We start from the raw sequence: 22289 nt of genomic DNA on the forward strand, positions 1-22289 counted from the left end.
CCATATTTTTCATTGTTGGGTTTTTTTTTTTTTTTTTTTTTTTTTTTTTTTTTTTTTGCGTGGTATGCGGGCCTCTCGTTGTGGCCTCTCCCATTGCGGAGCACAGGCTCCGGACGCGCAGGCTCAGTGGCCATGGCTCACAGGCCCAGCCGCTCCGCGGGATGTGGGATCTTCCCGGACCAGGGCACGAACCCATGTCCCCTGCATTGGCAGGCGGACTCTCAACCACTGCCCCACCAGGGAAGCCCTAGAGGGTCATTCTTGGTGGTGTTTATCCTATGCATTTTGACAAATGTGTAATGAAATACTATTATAGTACCATACAGAATATTTTCACTGCCGTAAAAATCCTGCGCTCTGCCTGTTCATTTCTGTTCCACCCTAATCCCTAGCACCCACTGATCTTTTTTACAGTTTCTTTAGTTTTTCCTTTTCAAGAATGTCATATGGTTGGAATCATATGGTACGTAGCCTTTTCAGATTGTCTTCTTTCACTTCGTAATATGTACTTAAGGTTCCTGTGTGTCTTTTCATGGCTTGATAGCTTATTTCTTTCTAGTGCTGAATGATACTCCATTGTCTGGATGTACCACAGTTTATTTATTCAGCTACTGAGGGACATCTTGGTTGCTTCTAAGTTTTGGCAGTTATGAATAAAGCTGCTGTAAACATCAGTGTGGGGGGTTTTATGTGGACATAAGTTGTCAGCTCCTTTGGTATTTATTCCAGGGTGCATAATTTTCTGTATCATATAGTAAGAGTATGTCCGGTTTTGTAAGAAGCTGCCAAACTCTCTTCCAAAGTGACAGTTACCATTTTGCATTCCTACCAACACTGATTGAGAGTGCCTCTCGCTCTGCATCCTCACCAGATTTGGTGATGTCGTTTTGGGTTTTGGCCATTCTAATAGAAGTGTAGTGGTATCCCATTGTTATTTTAATTTGCAGTTCCTTACTGGTCAGATGTTGAACATCATTTTATATGCTTATTTGCCATCTGGATATCATTTTGGTGAGGTGTCCGGGTCTTTTGCCAGTTTTTAAAATTGGGTTGTTTGTTTTCTTATTGTCGAGTTTTATGAATTCTTTGTGTATTTTGGATAACAGTCCTTTTTCAGATGTGTGTGTCTTTTGTTAATATTTTCTCCCATTCTGTGTCTTCTCATTCTCTTGATTGAAATCTATTGGTCTCCATGGGATTCTATTTCTTTGCCAAGTTTGTGATCTACTGTTTTAAATTACTGTGTCTTGCTTTCTCCTTTGCAAGGCTAGATGTCTTGCATAGCCATCAGTTTTCAGCTACTCGTTTATCCTCTTTGTCACAGCTGGTCCATCCTGCTCTCAACTTCCATGGTTCTTCATCGTTTCACTCTTCAAATTCCAGTTCTTTATCTGGGTAATCTTCATGTAGATTTTCTGAAGTAATGATGCTGGTCATACTTGATCTGCAGGTCCATTTGGTTCTGGTACCACCTCTACATCTGGGTTGCCTTTGCTGGTGCAAAGATTAATCATGTTACAACACACAGTTCCCACTTTCTATTTCAAGTTTTCTGTATTGTTATGTTAATAATTTGTAAAATAAAGGTTAAATCTTTTTTTCACTTTATGTGTATTTTGCTTTATATGCCAACTTAATCTTCTTTTGAAAAGCCTGTTTTGATCTTCATAAAGATTGAATTTTCACCTCATTCCTACCATTTTGTTGTATATGTTTGAACAAATATGCATTCACTTTTCATGTATCAGAGTATGAAGATATTTTTCTGGGGCAGTTTTAGAGGAATAGTTTTTTGCTCATAAAGTGATCTGAATAAGAGATAGTTGCAGCAAGTGTGCCTAAGGGTATTTATCTTTCATCTTTTAGTCCTGTCCGTGTGTGTAATCTTTCAAAAATAAATATAACAAAATTAACAGTTTATAGCAGCTTATTTTCTGCTAAGTAAAATTCACTGTTACTGATTTGTCAGCATAATTTTTTGAAGTATAATGCAAATAAAGCAGTTTTATCATTTATGACACATTGTGCTAGTTGATCGCATTTTAATTTTGTTGAAAGGCAGGTATCTTATACTTGTTGCTGTGTTTTAGTGTATAAATCATTGATTTTAGAAAATATGCCTTATTTTATAACTTTTAAAATTTAATTGGTAAATTTTTCATTTATCCAACAAATATACCAAGCATATTCTTGCATTCCAAAATCAGGGTGACTTTAATACAGTTAACATATAACTTGATTTTATAACAAAGAGGGTATGTAGAAGTTCACTTAAGTCCTTACAAATAATTAATTCCTAGATATTATGGTGTTTGGAATATATAATTTAATTTTTGTTATGTAGTACAGTTTCTCTAGTAGTGTCATGATTTTGATTTAATTGCTACTCAAAGTTTAGTGGTTCAGTGAAAGAATATGAAGGTTGAAGAATTTTGTAAATAGGTACATTTTCAACTTGCTGTGTTTTTGTTTTTAGCGTTAGCTACCTTTGGAACTTGCATATGATGAGTGGTAGACTTAATGAGTTGAAATAATTGGTATATTACCACTTTGCATGAAAGTGTTTGTTTAACACAGTACTGTCAACTAACTGACATGGATGTTTATCACTTTTGATGTAGTCAGCATATTTATGGAGTAATCTCTGGGTGATATATTTGAAGTCAAGGAGCTGAGTCTGTGAACAAAAGATTATGTAATAAAATTCTGAATTATGTGGTATAGGCTAGTGGTTTTCATACCGTATGCTTAGTAGAATAGATTTATTGTCCCATCACTAAAATCTCTCACTGACTTCTTTTCCTCTATAAATAAGAAAATACATAGTTTTCACAACTTCAGCTTACTCTCCCGTGGGTTGAGAGTAATGTGTTTTGTGTATTTTTTTTTTTAATCTTTGGCACTTCGAACCACTTTATTCTAGTTCTAATACACAGTGACATTTTATTTACATGTATGTATAATTTGGGTTTACAGGTGTCTATATATCTCAACACACATATTAAATAATTTGTTTCTCAGAGAACATCATGACTTCAGATTCTCCCCAACCTGAAAAAGTTGAACCACTACTGCAGATTTTCTATGGTAAAGAATGTTTAGAGATAGAAGATGTCTCTTTAAGCTGGAGTTATTGAGAGTTGAGCTAGACCATGGAGGATTGATTGGATTTGAATAACTGCATAGGTTGGCAGTATAGTCCCAAAGTGTTGTAGGAACTTGGAGGACAGACACACTACTTTTTCATGACAAAGCTAGAACCAGAGTCTAGGTTCTATTTCCTGGTCAAATAATCTTTCAGTTGGACTGATAGCGTAGCAGGAAGAAGTAGTGGTCAGTAACCTCATATTGGAGAAGGTGTCAGTATGCTTGTGGACTGTGAAATTCCTGAATTCTTATCAGGATTGCATTAGGAAGGCATTTCAGACTGAAAGGAACTTTATGTGCAAAGGCAGATATCCTGAAAGAGCTTACCTTGTTGGACATGGATCATGGTATTGGAGTGTGGGGATGAAATAAAGGGTCTTTTATATGCCAGGCACTGTTCTAGATGCGGAAGGTACACATGGAAAAGACAAGACTCCCTGCTACTGTGGAGCTTACATTTTAGTAGGAGAAATAATAAACAAATATGTAATATACTAGTAATTAGTGATGAGTACTTGAGGAAAAATAAAGTGTAGGGTAAAGGAATAGAGATAGATGTTATTGAAATAGGATGTCAGGGAAGACCTTTTTGTGGAGGTGAAACTTGTGCAGAAAAAAAGGCAGAGAGTGAGGTATGTGAACCAGCACAGAGGAGATGGCAGAGCACATTTGCTGTATGCAGCTCCATGGTAGCTGTAGTGCATTAAGTTAATGGTTTATGCTCACTGAGTGTTTACTGAGTGCCAGACACTGTTCTACCTGTATTACTAGTGGTAATTCAGTCCTTAAAACCATCCTATAAAATGGATACTATTTCAGATTTGAGGAAACTGAAGCACAGGGATTAAATACTTTACCCAAGGTTGCACAGCTAGTCGGCGAGCTGGGATTCAAGCCCAGGTAGTTTGACTGCAAAATCGGTGTTTTCGACCATTCTTCAAAGATGGGGGAGGGGAAGCGTAGTAGGAAATTTAATTGGAGCAATAGCCTGGGGCCAGTTCTGTGGGGCCTTTGTGGTTCCTTTATCAAGTATTTAGGATTTTATGCTGACAGTGAGGTTAAGTCATTGGCGGGTTGAGAAATGCCCAAGAGGTTGCTTTATGAATCTGGAGGTCAAGAGAAGGGTCTGGACTATACAAAACACATTTGTTAGTTATCTGTATATAGGTTGTATTATAGCTTAAAATATTTCTACTGGTCTGTAACATGTTTCTTTGTTCTAAAATCGAAGATTCCACTTCATTGTTTTGTTGAACAGATATGTGCATGTATACATATGAGTGCGCGCGTGCTTGTGTATAAAGAAACTAATGAAGTTTTCTGTTAATAGGTGCGAGAAGATGTACTTAATTCATTGAATAACAACTTTCTTCAAACACTAAATCAAGCTTGGAACGATCATCAGACAGCTATGGTGATGATTAGAGACATACTAATGTATATGGTAAGTAGAGCTTTGTTGTTTTTCCTTTAAGTTAAGCATTTCAAAACACTGTCTTTTTTCTGTCACATTTATTTGGATGGTACAACTCAGTGTGGAAAGCTTTTTTCTTTTATTTTTTTTTTTTAAATACTATTTCCTTAAGGGCCAACCTTAGCTTATATGAGTAAAATCTTAGTTGCTCCTAAACTTAATGATTAGAATGGAAAACTGAAAGGGAAAGATTTAATATTTTTCTAAATATCTAGCACTTATGCTTCAATATGTGAAATACTGAAAAGTCTGTCTCTTCTTGAGTAAGGGTGATTGAGTGACAACATGAGAGATGAAATATTTATTCTCTTGCAAGTTTTTAAACCCTAATGTCCTTATATTCTCAGTTACAGGGGATGTCATATTAATACAAATATTTTTGTAATAGCTGCCATCTACCACTCCTAATAATAAATCTCTCCCAGTCTTAGAAGGACTGTAAGTCCTTGCAGTGTATATATAAATTCTTCAGATATGTATTGCCTTTTTCACCTAGTATTACTGTTTTATTATCATTCAAGAAAAATATCTTGTTCATTAAAACAATTTGGAAAACATGGACCTGAGGTAGGCTGTTTAATAGCTTTCAAGGAGATTAAACGCTCCGGTTTTTTTAACTTTAGAATGATTATTAAGATTCATCAAGCTTAATTATTGTGTCTGCAAAATCATCAAGCCCAGTAACTTACTTCAGATTTTACTCTCTGCTTTTCGAATTTTTATTTTCAGTTTCTTTAGTTTTGATTATTAGTGTAATGGTGAGAGCATGTCCTGGTTTCTTTTACTTGGTAGAATAAAGCAGTGTTTGGAAAGAATTTCCAATGAGAGCAAACAGCTGTAAAGTTTTTTGTTCCGCTGAGTGAATTCAGTCAGGCCTATTAGCCCAGGTTTTATAGGACTTAGTGGCAAGAGGGTCAAGGAGAAGCTACTTCATTTTTCAGGGTTTTGATAAAACGTTTAACAAGTTATTTAGCCTTTCTGAACCTCATTTTCCTCTTCAGGGTATAGATTCATTTTATGTTGACATTTTGAGGTAAATGTGATAGCATGTGAAAACATATAATGTCTGGGATTTAAATGTGAAATAAGTTAACTTACTGCTGTCCTCTTTAAGTTTTGGATTTGGTGAGTCTTTAAATTCCAACACAAACACTGAGATAGAAAATTACTTGTGATTTCATGGTCCATTACTCTGTTGATAAAAGGAGTATTTTAAAATTATATACTTTTTATACCATGCTATTTTTTAAATTTCTGTTTTATTTCAGCACACACACATACCACTTTTTTTGTTGGTTGGGGGCCAAAATGAAATCTCAGACCTTGAATCCTGGCTGTTATGTGACCATAGTCAAGGAACTAATTATCATTCCTCAGCTTCCTCATTTATAAAATGAAAATAATATTGTGCTAATTGGGTAGAGTGGCCATGAGGCTTAAAGGAACCTTTCATATGAAGCACCTGTATGGCCTGGACTGTAGTAATGTGCTCAGTAAAAATTAACTAGTATTAATATTTCCCATCATCTTTTCATCAAACCCAGCTGGTAGTACCACAACCCTAGATAAAACCCAGCAACTTGCCTTTCCTGGGCTTCTGCTGATAGAAACCCCACTTGGGAAACCTCACACAGGGTAGCTCAGTGCCACTATTTGTGGCATTTTCACAAACCTCTAGTCAGCCCTCCACACTGCTCAGTAGTCTCACTCTTTCTCTATTCAGCTCATTCCACCACTTTGAAAGAGTTATTTCTCTTCAAACCTCCAGCTATCCTGCTGGTCCCCTTACTCTTAATAAACAGTCTTGCCCTCTGCCTCTCAGAGAGAAGGAGAAAGCATCAGGTGGGAGCTGGGTTCATCTCTTGCCTCTGAATCTACAGGTTTCCCTATATTTTCTTCCCTTTTGTGTTTCTCTTTTTCCCTCCCATTTTAATGGAGGGCAGTGTTTCCTTACCTATCAAATGCCATTTCTTCACTTGTGCTAAGAATCTCATTTCTTTCTGCTTTGTCAAAAAACAGAATTATTTTCAGGTTCTGCCTTTTTACTGGTCTTACTCATCAGCATTAGACACATTCAGGTCACTGGCATCCTCAAAATAAAATCCCACTACATTTTCGGTTGGACCCCTGCACTGCTTCCCAGGGTCTCTCATTGCCATGCACAGCTAAATGTCTCATAGGAAATGTTGACACTTGCTATCTCTTCTTTCTCATCTTTTATTCATTTTGAATATGTTTTAGTCACGCTTCTATCTCAACTCTTCTATTCATTCTCGCTCTTACTAGGATCACCGCGCCTGCGCATCTCTGACAGCACAGCTCACTGCTAATCCTCATGCTCCTTGACTTTTCCAGCAGCATTGGCACAGTTGACTACCTTTTCGTCTTCTAACACGTTGGGTTCTTAATTTCTGTGACCAGACACTCCCTTGGTGTGCCTCCTGCCTTTCTGTTTCTTCTCAGTCACTCTTCCTTCTCCTCTGCCCTTTAAAAGGGTGGCATTCTTGGGGCTTAGTCCTAGGCTTCCTTCTCCTGGTACCTGTTATTTGCTTACCTTAGCTCTCTGTTGTGCCTCTGTTCAGGTGATTCCCCCATTATGTCTCCAGCCTCATTCTCTGAACTTCAGACTCGTAAATTCATTTATCTAGTTGGTGGCTCCCTTCATTGTCTGAGAGGTACTTCAAACTTCGCGTTTCCAAATGAGCTCATAATCAGTGTCATTCCATCTGATCGTGACAGAAAACTGGGAATTATTCTTGTTAGTTTCTTCTCCCTCTCTCCCTACATCATGTATTTCTAGAACCTGAAATTTCTCTGTTTTCATATCTAGTACCTAAGACCAAAGCACCTTCATTTCTTAGTAACAAGTCATATAGCATTCACTGTGCTCCTCTCTATTCTCTTTTTCATATTGCTCTAGAATTATTACTGTAAAGCACATGATTATGTTACTGCCCTGCTGAAGTCCTTCTCTCTCATCTCGGGATTTTCACACGTCTTCTGTCTGGATATGTTTCCAGAATGTTTCCTCCCTTTATGTGATTTTTTTTCCTCCTTATCCTTCAAGTCTTAGCTTAAATTTCTGGTAAGCTTTCCCTGACTCATGCTGTGTACTGCACACTGGCACCAGCTGCTCTCACTGTATTCGGTACTCCTTTTGTAGCATTTATCATTATTAACAACTGTTTAGTGCCTCGTTTCCTCACTAGACTGAACTTTATTGGGGGGGATGTCTGTGTCACCACTGTGTCTCCAACACCTAGCACAACTCCCTGCACAAACAAGGCATTCACATACATCTTTGAATTAATATACACATTTTTAAAAATATATCATGCTTTTTTTCAAAATGCTTATTAAAATATGCAATTATAGATGCAGAAAGAAATTTAAGTGTTGATAAGGTTCTATAAGGTTCATGTTCTATAAGGTAGACTTCTTTCATCCTTCATTCTCTTTATTTTTCCTTTTTATGTGTAGTATTCTGGGCTTAGTTAAATAAGTGCTTTTAAAAATTAAGGTAAAATTTATATACATTGAAACGTGCAAAACTGAAGTATATAAAGTTATTTTTGACACATGTATGCTCCTTTGTAACCAGTACTTCAGTCAAGATAAATAAATGATCTTTTCCAAAGATCAAAAAAATTTTTCTGTTGACATCTATGTTATTTTCTGTGAAGATTTTTACCCTCAATCAGACTTATCAGATCACTTTACCTGCTAGATAAGACATACACCTGAGTTGTGCAGGTTTCTAGACAGATTTCTCCTTACTATGAATTCCGGCTCTAACTGTTGGGACTTTAGATCTCAGGCTCAGAGGGAGGAGAGAAGATGCTACACTGTCTTCCCACCTCCCTCCTACTCAGCTAGCTGACTTTTTCTCTGACAAGGAGGTGTCTGTATCTAAAATGCCCTGCGTGAGCCTCAGTGTATATAGATAGCATGGGACACACTGACTCTTGAAAGTGGAGATGGAATCAGTCACAGGTTACGTGGAGGCAGCCGTTGGTCACAATTTGTCCCCACTCACTTTGTTGTTGGCAGGTTCAGCGTTCCAGAAAGAAAAGTGTACATGTCTCTAGATGGAACATGTGATCTATACCCCTTTCTAACATTTGAGACTTGCATTATGTATTTTGCCCCTGAAGGCCCTGGAGTTTGTAATCTCTGCTTTGTTTCTTATTTTTAATTCATTCTCTTCTTTAAGAAAAGTTAACATGTTAAACTTATAAGATTGGTTTGAGCCTACTTAGTATAAGTTTCCTTTTCAATTTTTTAATTGTTTAAAAGATAAATGATTGGGGAAAGATCTGATTATTTTATGGAGAAAATGTGTTACAGGTTATATAATCGCTTTAATTATCAAAATAATCCACAGGTATATTTATATTCAGTTCATTTCCCTCCCCCGCTTAAACTATAAAATGAATACAATATCAAGGGAGAGTTAAATTTATGGATGGTATTCTGTAGGTTACTTTTGAGCAATTAGAATTAATGTCAAAAGATATAGGAAAGCATTTACTATTGTGATATGTAGGCTAATAGAAGGTTAATAGAGGAATTTTCTGCATAAAACTCTGGTTATTTTCAAAGATATTTTCATGTTTTTACTTGAGTTTATCTATATTCCCAGTCATTTTCACAAATAACAAAGGTATAGTACTATTGCAGGTTATCCTTAAAGACTAGAGGCTATAAATTCAAAGTCCTGGGGTGGAGAGTTGACCCAGGAAAGAAGGATCACTGCTTCTTTGAGCTATATGGGAAGTCATCAAGGATGGTGGGTGAAGAGGTGAAGTGGAATGTAGCAACAACTTTGTGAAGAGGAAAGAAGCTGAGGAACTCTTCTGATGCTCTTGGTCTCCTTAATAAAGTAGAAGGTGGGACCATCAGTTACGGGTGACAGAAGCATGTTAGGTGTTGAGGAGTGTGGTAGACTGAGTAATGGACCCCCAGATATGCCCATGACTAACCTCTGGAACCTAGGGATTGTTACCTTATATGGCAGAAGGAACTTTGCAGGTGTGATTAGGTTGAGGATCATGAGATGTTTTCCTAGGTTATCCTGGTGGGCCCAGTAGAAGTGCAGGGTCTTTATAAGAGGGTTGCAGGAGGGTCAGAGTGAGAGAAGTCAGTATGATGACAGAGACAGAGATTGGAGTGATAATGCTTTGAAGATGGAAAAGGGGCTATAGCCAGGGAATAACAGGTGGCTACTGGAAGCTGAAAAAGACAAGGAAGTGGATTTCCCCCTCAGAGCCTCCAGAAAGAACCAGCCCTGTCGACATCTTGATTTATCCTAGTGAAACTGTTTTCAGTCTTCTCAACTGTAGAACTGTTAGAGAATAAGTAAGGTACTAAAGTTGTGGTAATTTCTTCAGCAGTGGTAGGAAACTAACGCATGGAGGAAGTTTGGAATATCCCCTGTGCTGGGGTCAACTATCTATAAATAACTAAGTGGATCATCTGTAATTGTGAGGAGATAATTTAGGGTAAGCTGGCACAAATTTTGTATAGTGGAGGCAGTCAGCAGCATTTATACTTTTTTCGGAGTTACTTAAGCAGTCTCAGAGAAGAATATTCAAAAACTAAGGAAAACCTACTGATACAATTTGGCTTATTCGGTATGGGGAAGAATTCTAAGATAGTAGCATTGTTAAAATTGTTGATCGTGGATCTGTGCTGTTTAATAAGCAGGCAAGTGAATCACAAGGTCCCAGGAAACAGAAGTATTAGGTGTAAGGGATCAGTAGACCTGGAGCTCCAGTTAGAATGCGGAGCAGTTGAAGTGTAACCGAGGAGAGGCGGGAGGAAAGAGGGTCTGTAATACCAGGGACACCTGATGTTTTCTATGAAGAGTCTCAAGATTTGTCCATATCAATATGTGGGTGAAGGGAATCCTGATAAGATGGGAGATGAAAATTTAGGCATCTGTAAGGAGTGTGTCAGATTGGTCGTTATTATGAAAGTTGCAGTTACCAAAGGTGATAGATGGCAAGGAGTAGAGTTGAGAGAAATAATGTAAGCTGTTTGCTGAAGCTACCAAGGATTTGTATGTCCTTGGAGATCAGAAGACAGGATGAGAACATGGAGATGACAGAATTTGTGAGTCTGTTTTTTCTCTCGTAGATTTTGATACTTTTAGTTCCAAAAAAATACGTCTTTACTGTATTCTAGATTGCACATTGAGAAAAGTTTGAAAATAGCTGTATTCTGGAAGAACATAGGTAGGTTGCTTAAGAGTCTTCTTGGTACTTTCTCTGTTTTCAAAATAACATCTTAGAAGAAAATAGGATCAAGTGGCTTTGGGACTGTTAAGCTTCACTCTTGTTCAATATATTTACTTACTGCTTTTGCAAGAAAGGTCTGTGCAAGACAGGTTCCCCATATGTGCTCTAGTGTTTGCGTTTGTGACTGACAGTATAATACCTTGGCATCTTTTTATGGTTAGGTCAGAAGCCAGGTACTAGGCCTTTATGTAAAATAAAACTAGGCAACATCGTAAATACTGTAAAGGTTAAGAGTATTGTGCTTGATAATTAGGATTTCTTCCTTGCCGTCCATTTTAGCTCCTCTTTCAAACAAATTAATAGAGCCATAAACACCTTGATTACTATGCCCTGTGAACTGTTTTTGTGTGTGTGCAGTGATTATGTAGCAATCTATGACTGAGTTTAGGGAGGCAAATATTAATTCAGCCAGAGGTAGGCCCTGTGGTGGTGCAGTCATATCTTGCTGTAGGAAAGGAAATGAAACTTTTGTCCATAAAGGGGCTGCTCCCCATATATATACACGTGTGTGTGTGTATGATAATTTTATGTAATATCATATATATATATGATAAGTTATTTACACAGAGTTGAGCTAACATTCATTCACCTTTGTGCTTAGGTGGATAAATTCATTCATTCAGCAGGTATACAATGACTGTGTATTATGTATCAGACACTATATTCTAAACAACTGGGTTCCTTTTTCCAGTTTCTTCTATCACTGGGCAGTTTTATGATGTGGACATCCCATTTGGGCAGATAATCTTGGTTTCCCAAGCCTAATTTAAGAACAGTGATTTTATCAATGATCCAGGTATAAGCTATCAAACATATTAGAAATCTTTAGTATTGTTTCTTTTCTCATTTTTTATTTTGAATTTGATAATAAAATTCTCATTGAAGAAGTGACTTTCTAAGGCCTTAGATACCTAATTGTCATCAGAAGTTATTTAAAACCATCATTATTAGAACACTTAGAAACTAAACAAAAATACTAGATAGTGTAGCAATTATTCTAACCACTTAATAGGATATTAGCCTTAAACTAATTTGAAAGTCCTCTTCTAATTTTTTTAGAAACACTTTTCTTGATATATAACATAAATTAAACTACACCATTTTTTTTGCCCATTTTTTTTTAAAATGTGGGTTTTCTGGGGTTTGTTTTTTTAGTAATTTGTGAGAGTTCTTTATATGTTCTGGATAAATGTTCTTTGTCAAATAATATATGTATTGTGAGGTAGTGTCTTCCATTCTGGGCTTGCCTTTTCTCTTAGTGGTATCTTTGAAGAGAAGTTTTTAATTTCAGTTTTTCAATCTGCAATTGTTGGATAAAGTGTTGTAAACATACCAGTTAGTCAGATTTACTAATCAAGTTCAGATCTTCCACGTCTTTACTAAACTTTTTGTCTGCTTGTTCTATCAACTACCAAGAAATATTAAAATCTTCAGATTTGATTTGTTTGTTTATTCTTTTAGTTTATATATTTTGAGGTTTTGTTACAAAGTGAATATCAGTTTAGGGTTTTATCTTCCTATTGAATTGACTTTTTTATTTTTCTGAAATATCTTTCTTTATCACTAGTAATACTTCTTGCTTAAAGACTACTTTGTCTAGTGTTACTATATGAGCTTTCTTACAATTAATGTTTGCATGGCAAACTTCATCTCATCCGTTTCTTTCTACCTTTTTGTGTCCTTATATTTAAGGTGTGTCACTTGTAAGTACCATGTAACAACATGCTTTTTAACCTATCTGATAATCTTTGTTTTTAAATTGAAGCATATAATTCATTTACATTTAATGTGATTACTGATGTATTTGGGTTTATTTTTGCCATCCTACTGTTTTGTTTTTTTCCTGTTTGTCTAATCTGTTCTTTTGATTTTTTTTCAGCTTTCTTTCCTCCTTTTAGGTGAATCAAGTATGCTTTATTATCCTATCCCCTTCCCCCATTAGCTGTTATTTATATATACTTTTACTATTATTATTTTAGGGATTACCTTAGAGATTACAACATAGATCCTTGACTTATAGTTTACCTTATATTAGTTTTTTTTTTTTAAACCACTTCTGGATAGTATCAGAGTCTTAGAATACTTTGACTTCCTGAGGCTTTTCCCCCTTAGTTTTTAGACATTGGATCCTGGGGTGCTTGTTCTGTTTTGGTGCGGGGACAGGCCTGGTAATTTTTCCAACATTGTGTATGAAAAATTGTGGAGGCCCTGGATGATGATGTTTTCCTTCATAGGATCAAAGATCACCGTCATCTTGTTGAAGCTGGCTTTTAGGCTTTGTTAAGGTTGATCTATTTTCAGTTTGCCTTTTTTTCCAGGGCATGTTTTTACGCACAGGAAATAACCCCTTCTGGGGTCTCAGTTAAAAGCCTGAGTTGTTTACTGGTTTGCTCTTCACAGTTACTGTGCCTTGAGATACCAGCTTTTGTTTCTCTCTGCTGCAAGTCTGCCAGCAGTCTCTGTTCAGCTCTTTAGTCTCCCAGTGCTGCTTTCTATTTGGTGTTTTGGTGTCTCATCCACGCTTAGGTGATGTGTCAGTAAACATCTCAGTGAAAATTGCTTGCAGAATTTCTGGCTCTTCTTTATATTTCTCTCTTCTTCAGACTTTTGCCTCATAAGTCTTAGCTGCTTGATAGCCAGCCCACCTGTGACTTTCTGCTTGGCCTCTTTTTCCAGTCCTCCAAATACAACAAATGACCCAAGGGAACGAGTGAAGGCGAATGTAGGGCTCCTCTCAGTATACTTGTCTTTTCTCCAGAATCCGGGTCCCGCAAGTCCAGGTTGCTTTTGGTGCTCTTTGATGCTTTTAAACAGTATTTGTTCGTTTGTTTTAATTGTTGTAAAACACACATAACATAAAATTTATTATCTTAATCATTTTAAAGTGTACAGTTAGTTCAGGGTGTTAAGTACATTCATACTGTTGCACAGCCATCACCTCCATTCATTTCCAGAATTTTCATCTTGCAAAACTAAAACCCGATACCCTTTAAATGATAACTCCCCATTCCCCACCCCCTGGTCACCACCATTGTACTTTCTGTACGAATTAGACCACTCTAGCTACCTCATGTAAGTGGAATCATAGAGTATCTGTCCTTTTGCAACTCACGTTTCATCCATGTTGTAGCCTGAGTCTGAATTCCCTTCCTTAACAGATCAGTGGTTACCAGAGGGAAAGGGGGATGGGGGCAGCGCAGGATGGGTAAAGGGGGTTGGCTGTATGATGACAGAAACTAAACATTTGGTGGTGAGCACATTGTAGTGTATACAGAAGTCATAATATAATGTTGTACACGTGAAATGTATGTAATGTTATAAACCAATGTTGCATCAATTTTAAAAATTGCCTTTCTTTTTCAGGCTGAATAATATTCAGTTGTATGGATATACCACATTTGCTTATCCATTCATCTGTCAGTGGTCACTTGGCTTGTTTCCACCCTTTGGCTGTTTTGAATAATGCTGCTGTGAACATGGGTGTATGAATATTTCTTTAAGACCCTTCTTTTGACTCTTTTGAGTATAAACCTAGATGGTAGAATTGCTAGATCATATGGTAATTCTATTTTTATTTATTTATTTACCCTTTTATTTAAATTTTTTTTATTTTTTAAAAATTTATTTAATTATTTATTTGGTTGTGCCGGGTCATAGTTGCAGCATGCGGGCTCTTGCCACTTTTCTAGTCTCTTTTTTTAAAAAAAACATAAACGAAAACAGTTATAGATCTTGTTGCCTTGAGGACAAGAAAGTGAAAGAAGAATTATTTAAGTTTAATTAAGCTCCTTGACAGTGTGCTTGATAAACCAACTTTCAGAGCTATTCACTTCAATTTAAAAAGTGGTCTTTGCCTAAATAAATAGCTACCATTGGTCATAAGTGGGATCAAGCAGGGAAGTGTAGATAAATGAGTACTAATCCATAACTGCCCTTAGTTCGTTAGTGGTGGTATTAAAAGTACTGAACTGCTGGTATTTGAAGCAAAAATTTTATAACAAGCTCCCTCAAAAAATAATTGAGACAAAGGACTATTGTATTTATATTTGTAGTACTGAGTGTTCAGAGTTGAATGTAACCCAAAGGTTAGTTTTAGAATTTGCTTCCCAAATACCTGTTTAATCTTACAAGAAAACATTGTTCAAATGAGACATTAGATATGAGTGATATTGAAAGAGCTTATAATTTTGTCCTTTCCTTGGGTGCATCATTGATTCCTATGCCCAGTACACATTTATCCTAGTTTGCTTTTTCGTGATACAGTGACTGTTGGTTAAAAATATTTCCCATACCATTTCTTGTGGATAAAGTAGTAAGAGTTATTTTTTGAGGTTCATTATCAAATTTTTGTTGTTTTATTTTTATTTAAATACCACTCCCTGAGTCATGAAGCTTTTTAGCCCACTTACACAGTCACTCCTTGACTTTGCACAGGTTTAGCTTTCATAAAATCTATATTTTCGCATAGTGTGTCTTGACACATCTAAGAATACTTTTGCATGCTGAGTTAGATCTCTCATATATTAGTTAAATATTTAGGTATCTTGGTGGATTAGGTGTCTTGGTGAAGCCATCAGTTAAGGGGAAAAGATTTGCTTGGTCTAGGAATAGCATCTCAAGAGGGAACCATAAACAGAGATTTTAAATGTAATTTTATCTCTGTAGTTATGAAACTCACATCCCTTTAGTAAATCTAATGTTTGATCCAGACGTGAGGCTTTCAAATGGATTTTTTCAGAACATTTTATACTTAAAATGCCTGTATTTTGGCTTTCAAAAGGCAAATAGAAGCAACCACCAGCTTTCTATGTCTGCTGAGCTCTCTTCAATAGATAAATGACTAATGTTGGACTCATACAAACTACCTTTTGGTCACATTAAATATTCACATAGAAAGGTATACAAAATAAAAAGTCCTCCAGTGATTTAAATGATTAGAGCTAAATTGATATTGTATTACATAAAATTAACCACTTATTTTTTAACAAAGAGAGATTCCTGTTAGAATCTATTATGAAAGGCTGTTGTCTACCCACAGGCTGAATTCCTTCTGATAGTGCTGATAAATAGTAAACGGAAGATTTAGCATGTTCATTCAGCAAATATCTTAATAATCATGTGCAGATCACAAGTTTATTGTGGATGTGTGCCTGCATTCGTTTAATGTACGCACACGTAAGCACTCAGGTGTATGTATGTATAGCTTTTATTTTACTTGATGGTAATTAATCATATGTACCAGACAATATAAATGACTATTTGGTATTACTCATTTAAGTAGCTGTACTCATGTTTGCAGATTTTCCCTTCTCTATTTATTAGCTCTCTGGTATCTATAATCATATTTCAGGGTTAACGGCTTTTCTTAATATTATGTCATTTAATTATAATCATTATACACCTTGACAGTCTCACATTAAAAGACAAGAGTTTGGCTTTTATCCTACAACATCTGTACTTCCCTTATCCCCAGTCATCCTCCATGGATGTAAATTTTCTATGCGTTGCTCAAATGCTCCAACCATGTGTTCCCATCATACCTGGCTTCTTTTAGTCTGAAACATTGTTCTCTCCTGTATGCATTACGCCTGAAGAACTCATCAGCTGCACCTGGCTCTCTTTCTGTCTTTTTGCCACAGGGCTTAAGATAGCAGATATTATAGGCCAATACGGTTATAGACTCACCAATACGGTTATAGACTCACCTGCTTTGGTAGTGATAGCATCACTGTGTTTAGGATTGAGAAGAGAGTACCCAGGCCAGGGGAGACTGATAACAGAAAGGGAAGGAGTAATATTGAAACGTGTCTTGATCCCTAGTATACGTTAATTTTTGATCAGAGAGTTAAGCTTCAAAGGAAATCAGAGTTTTAGAGACTGTCTTTACCAGCCCTTTATGTTACCCAGGACCGGAGTGGGTAAATGGCTTACTCAGGGTCACACCACCAGTTAATGGTAGAGCCAGAGGTAATACGAAGAGTTCTATAACTGACATGTCCACTTTAGAAAACAAACAATTTGGCAATTTTCATATAGCTCAATAGTACTTCTACTCATAGAAATCCATCCAAGAGAAATGAAAGCATACGTCCAACAAGAAGATTGTACCCAAGTGTTCATATCAACATTACTCATAGTAGACTGGAAGCAGCCCCAAATATCCATCAGCTGATAAATGGATAAGCTAAATGTGGCATAACCAGTACAATGGAATACTTCAGCCCAAAAAAAGGAATGAAATACTAATATATGTTATATTAATGAACCTTAGCAACTTTACGCTTGATGAAAAATCAGACACAAAAGATTACATGTTCTATGATTCCACTTATATGAAATGTCCAGGAAAGGAAATGTATATAGAGAGAAAGCAGAGGTGCTGGAAGTGGAGATTGACTGTGGAAGGGCTGGGGGGATCTCTTTTCTTTTTTCCTATTTCTTTCTTTTTTTGAGTGATGGAAGTATATTCTAGAACTGGATTGTGGCAATGACTACACAGTATAGAAATTTACTGTAAATTATTGAACCATGCTCTTAAAATGAGTGCATTTTACGGCCTATAACTGCAATAAAGCCAAAAGGGGAAAACGTTAAAAAATTTTCACTTTAACACTCTTAGTTTACTCTGAAGATTACATAGCATGTGTCTTTTGTTCTGTAATTCTTAAAAGTATTTGCCTTTCACCAAAAACAATAAAATCTGACTTGGTTCTTTGACATTTCTCTTAGCTTAAATTGAGAACATTTGGTTTCCTAAGAAAGAGGTTAGTGTCTTAGTAGACATATGTTAAGTTTGCTTATATCATATGTATGTGATGTTATATATCCCCCACAAGATGTGCTGAATGTCACAGAGGCATATCGTACAGTTGAAACTTAACAGTACCTGCCCGAATTAACAGTACTTTCTGTTCTAGCTGTGAAACAGCCTGATGGATACAAAGTTCTCTCAGTGCTGTTCCACTACTTTTCAGTGTATCTTCTCTGTTTTGCTCTTGTCAGTTGAGCTTTGCTTACTGAGAGTCAGTTGTATTTGTTTTCAGGCCTGTTTATGCTAGTTGTACTTCTTGTTATTACATCATTTTATATTGTGTAAGTCAATAAAAATGCGAAAAACAATAAAATTTGTTATTTGGCAAACTAGATTGAATGTTTTGGAAAGACTTGACAAAGGCAAATCACTAAATATTGGGTAATTTGTAATTTAAAAGACTGGAGTGGAAATTGTAAAAATCTAGAAGGCCATTTACATTGCTTCACAGTTGTCTCTGGTCATTAGCCATCTTAATGAGACTGAAAGTAGACAGACTAGATATTTATGATGTATGGGTATATGTGAGAAAGACAGCATTGACTTCTAATCATAGGACTCATGTTCAAAGAAAAAGTCTTTATCTCAGTGAATGCTTATATGTTTTAAATTAAAATGTTTAAGGTGCTGGTGTGGTGTGTGTGTGTGTGTGTGTTTAATATTTTTCCTCTTTTACCACATCAGCTAGCTAGTTACTGGTTTTGATTGCATTGGGTAAGAGTGATTCTGTATTTGGTACAGAATCTGTACCATAGAAATTTATAATCAAAATTGTAAAAATCAAATTTATAAATAATTTACTCAGTAATTGGAGTGATTATTTTCTCATTGCTTTGTAAATTATTAGATTTATGCCAGTTTTTATTGAATGTGTTTTGTTTTATGCTGAAAAGTAAGCCAGAATCAGTATGGTAGTGGAGGGTGGGGAGTGTTGGAGCTGAAGGTCATGAGAGTAAAGAGTAACTTCAGTACATAGAAAACAGTGAGGCCATCAGAAAGGAGGAGGGATGCGGTCAGGGCAAAACTCAGAATTTAAGATCTTGAGGAAAGAAGTATGAAATTCAAGAATTTATTGAAGAAGTCATCAATGAAAATTTTGAACTTAACTGAAGTTGCTGTCAGGATTTGAAAAATGTGATATAAAATGTAGAAAGTGAGCACCAACAATGCTAATAAAAGAGCAGCTTTCCTTGTAGCCATTAGGTATGTACCATTGTGTGAGATGAATGAAAGTTGGAGGATAGTGTCTGTGAAGAGAGTGCTACTCATGGAGAATTTAGTAAAAATTGGCTAGAAAGGTGATCAAGACCATTTAATACTAATATGGTAGAACTTCTGTTCATGTTTACCTTGTATACTATTTGGTGTTGCTTGTATTAACAGTGTTCCTTTAAAAGTTCAGAGATCACAGTTTGCAGTGAGTCTTACTGTTTTTGGATTACAAATGCCTTTAAGAATCTGGTGAAAGCTACGGACGGACTCTTTCCAAAATACTTACGTATGAACAAACACACAATAATTTAAAAATTTTGAGAAGTTCACAGACCCGCCAAAGCCCGGAGAGATCCTGGTTAAGAACAGAAAGGAATTCTGTTACTAATTCTTTTGTGAATTAAGAACAGTAGTTTTATTTTGTATTTTGGTGTAAATACGGATTTTAAAATATTTCACAAAATATGACTTTTATGGCCAATAATTCTGGATTATCTGTACTCTATTAAGTGAGACACCAGTAATCATGTTGGTAAGAACTTGAAAGTTAGATGACTACCGGTAAATAATCTGAAACGGCAGTAGCTAGGGGTGTTTTAATTATGTAATACTGAATGCTGCTCTGTTATAAGCATTAGAACCTTTTAACATTTACCAGTAAACAATCAGCTTAGGTCACATGCATCTGTATTTCATTCAGCTCTCAATTTTACTTAAAGAATATGATCTTCAGGTACAGTATTTAAGAAAATAAGAACCATATTTGTGCATGGTATGGCTTTGGGAGAAAGGAAGTTCTGCCTGCCTTGCTGTCTACCTTTCTCCTCTGCTTTCTGCTGACTTGCCTCTCTCCCTGGGTGGGGTGCTTGCTTTTTTCCTCCCTTTTTCTTAGGGTAAATGGGCAACCGCCTATAGCCATTGTTTCAGTAGCAATTGTAAATTGTAAGGACTTACTATATATAACTTTTATATAACTTGGGAGGTAATAGAAAATTCCATGTTGCTTGAAGTGTTTCTCACCTGCAAAATTGACCACTTTTGGAATTTTATTTCCTTTATTATTGTAACTCAAGAGGATTATTTTTATGTTCGCAAGAGTTGTACTGATGTTTATATTATGATTTTGTTTTAACTGCAGGACCGTGTGTACGTACAACAAAATAATGTGGAGAATGTCTACAATTTGGGATTAATTATTTTTCGAGATCAAGTTGTACGTTACGGGTGTATTAGGGATCACCTACGACAAACGCTGTTGGATATGATTGCCAGAGAGCGGAAAGGAGAAGTTGTAGACCGGTATAATAATCTTTTTACTCTTTGGCTTTTGGTTTTTAGTGGTTATATCTTGAGAACCGATTCACTGTCTTAATTTTATTAAAGTAAATTAAAGTTTGATTGTCCAGCATATTATGAAAATACTCAAAAACCTTATATCACAGTTAACAAAGTTAGCTAGATTGTAACTAAAAAGCACACATTTATTTTTAGAAGAAACTATCCTAAGCTTTTATTGAATATACTTTTAAAAAGCAAATCAGCTATTAGTCTTTTTGATTTTTTTATGTATTTTTTTTATGCTGGTTTTTTTGTTTTGTTTTTTGCTATTTGATAATATTTTTTTCTTCTGTAAAAGGGCTTTTGGCTAGGATTTATTTTTAAGGTCTTTGAAGAAAAAAATGTTGAACATAGTCTAAAATGACTAAGAACTCTTGTACCCCTTTTGTTAAGTCATATTCCACCCCCCAAACATTGTTGCAGTGCCATTTTTGTGACACTGCAGCCAGAGTGGCTTGAAACATGCAAGCCTGCTTTCTTTGCTTCTTTGTATTCAAAGCAGCTGTTAGAGGAAGACTTGTAAAGTTCTTTTTATTTCAGCTTTGGTGCTTGGTCAGGATTGCCCAAAAGCCATTTGGTGCAAAAAAATTATATTGCCTAGGAGTAACTGTGCGTTGTACCCATGTCAAGTGCTGTAGACTCCCTCTCTCCTCCCTGCTTCCTGATAGGCTGTTTATTCTTTTTGCGCTTTTAAATACGCAGGAATATTTAGTCATTTTAAACATATTTTCTTGAAAAATCCTAAGTTACAACAGCATGAGAACAACTTGAGATAAATAGCTGTGCAGTCAAGATACGCTTTCCAATTAAAATTACTCTAAATCCTTATGTTATAAATTAGTTGCTTATGGGAGATTGGTCACTTTGGTTAAAAAAACTTGCTCTGAAAGTCTTTCTAGCTACTTCTGCTGCATCTTTTACATGAATCTTTAATGTGTTTTTATTATCAAGTGGTTTAACTTCTTTTGACAGAGGCGCAATAAGAAATGCTTGCCAGATGTTAATGATTTTAGGTCTCGAAGGACGATCAGTCTATGAAGAAGATTTTGAGGCTCCTTTTTTGGAAATGTCTGCAGAGTTTTTTCAGGTAATCAGTGAGATATAAATAAATACTCTTTTAAGATGTTCTTAAAATTACCGAATATAGTTAGTAATTTAAGCATTTTGACTTCTTTGTACTGAGGCCCTTTGGGGAAGAGGGTGCAAATTACACCCTTCAGCACACCTACCCCACAGTCTCACATTCCAGTGAAGGAACTGTCTGAAAATAAGTCGAAGAGGTTGGACTTACGTGATTTTTTAAAAATTATATGTATAAAACATATAAACTTAGAAATAACCTTAAATTTTATTATATTTATATGTTGCTAATTATTTACCATAGATTCACAGGCAGTACATCACCAATGAAGTTCCACTGTTCAGGCTTTTTGGTAATATAAGTTGCTAGTAAAATAAATATAGATATATGCATGATCCCATAAGGCATATATATGTCTTAAGAGCTGTTGATTAAGAAATTAAAAGTCAGTAATTACAGTTGATAAAAATTTGCAGCAGTATGTACAACTCCGAATCAACTACGTTGCTGAAAGTAAAGCTAAACCGGTACTATTTTGTAATGAAATGATAATAACAATTACTGAGTACTATGACAAATGATAAGACAATATTTATAAGGTCATGATAATCAGGCATTCTTCCTGAAAGCCTCAACTATCTGAGCAATTTATAGTAGGAGCTTTGTAGTGTTGCTAAAGTAGACTTTACTGGTCAACTTTAGTAATAACCTTTTAAAGAACTAAATGAATAGAACGTTACAATAGCTCTACAGTGCGTCATTCGTAGAAGCCATCGGATGAGTATAGAAGTAGACTCGGTGGGTTTTGGTGTCCTTCGGACTGGCATAACCCCCAGGCCGCTTTTCAGAAATCAACCTGTAGCCATCAGAAAGCTTTGTGTGGCCTGTACTGGTGAGCCTGGACCATACTTCATGAACTATTAATTT

At 35.9% G+C, this 22289-nt stretch overlaps 1 protein-coding gene across 2 annotated transcripts in view; it reads left to right on the top strand.

The window, feature by feature from the left end:
- CUL3 (cullin 3) overlaps nucleotides 1-22289 on the top strand; it is a 74026-nt gene that overhangs the window by 18212 nt on the left and 33525 nt on the right. For both annotated transcript variants that reach the window (XM_024763189.1, XM_024763190.1), the window contains exons 2-4: nucleotides 4478-4591; nucleotides 20082-20242; nucleotides 21254-21368. In XM_024763189.1, coding sequence (XP_024618957.1) covers nucleotides 4478-4591; nucleotides 20082-20242; nucleotides 21254-21368 — 390 coding nt within the window. The remainder of the gene's footprint in view (nucleotides 1-4477; nucleotides 4592-20081; nucleotides 20243-21253; nucleotides 21369-22289) is intronic.

This window comes from Neophocaena asiaeorientalis, unplaced genomic scaffold, assembly GCF_003031525.2.
Source record: "Neophocaena asiaeorientalis asiaeorientalis breed wild unplaced genomic scaffold, Neophocaena_asiaeorientalis_V1.1 scaffold86, whole genome shotgun sequence".
Lineage (NCBI taxonomy): Eukaryota > Metazoa > Chordata > Mammalia > Artiodactyla > Phocoenidae > Neophocaena > Neophocaena asiaeorientalis.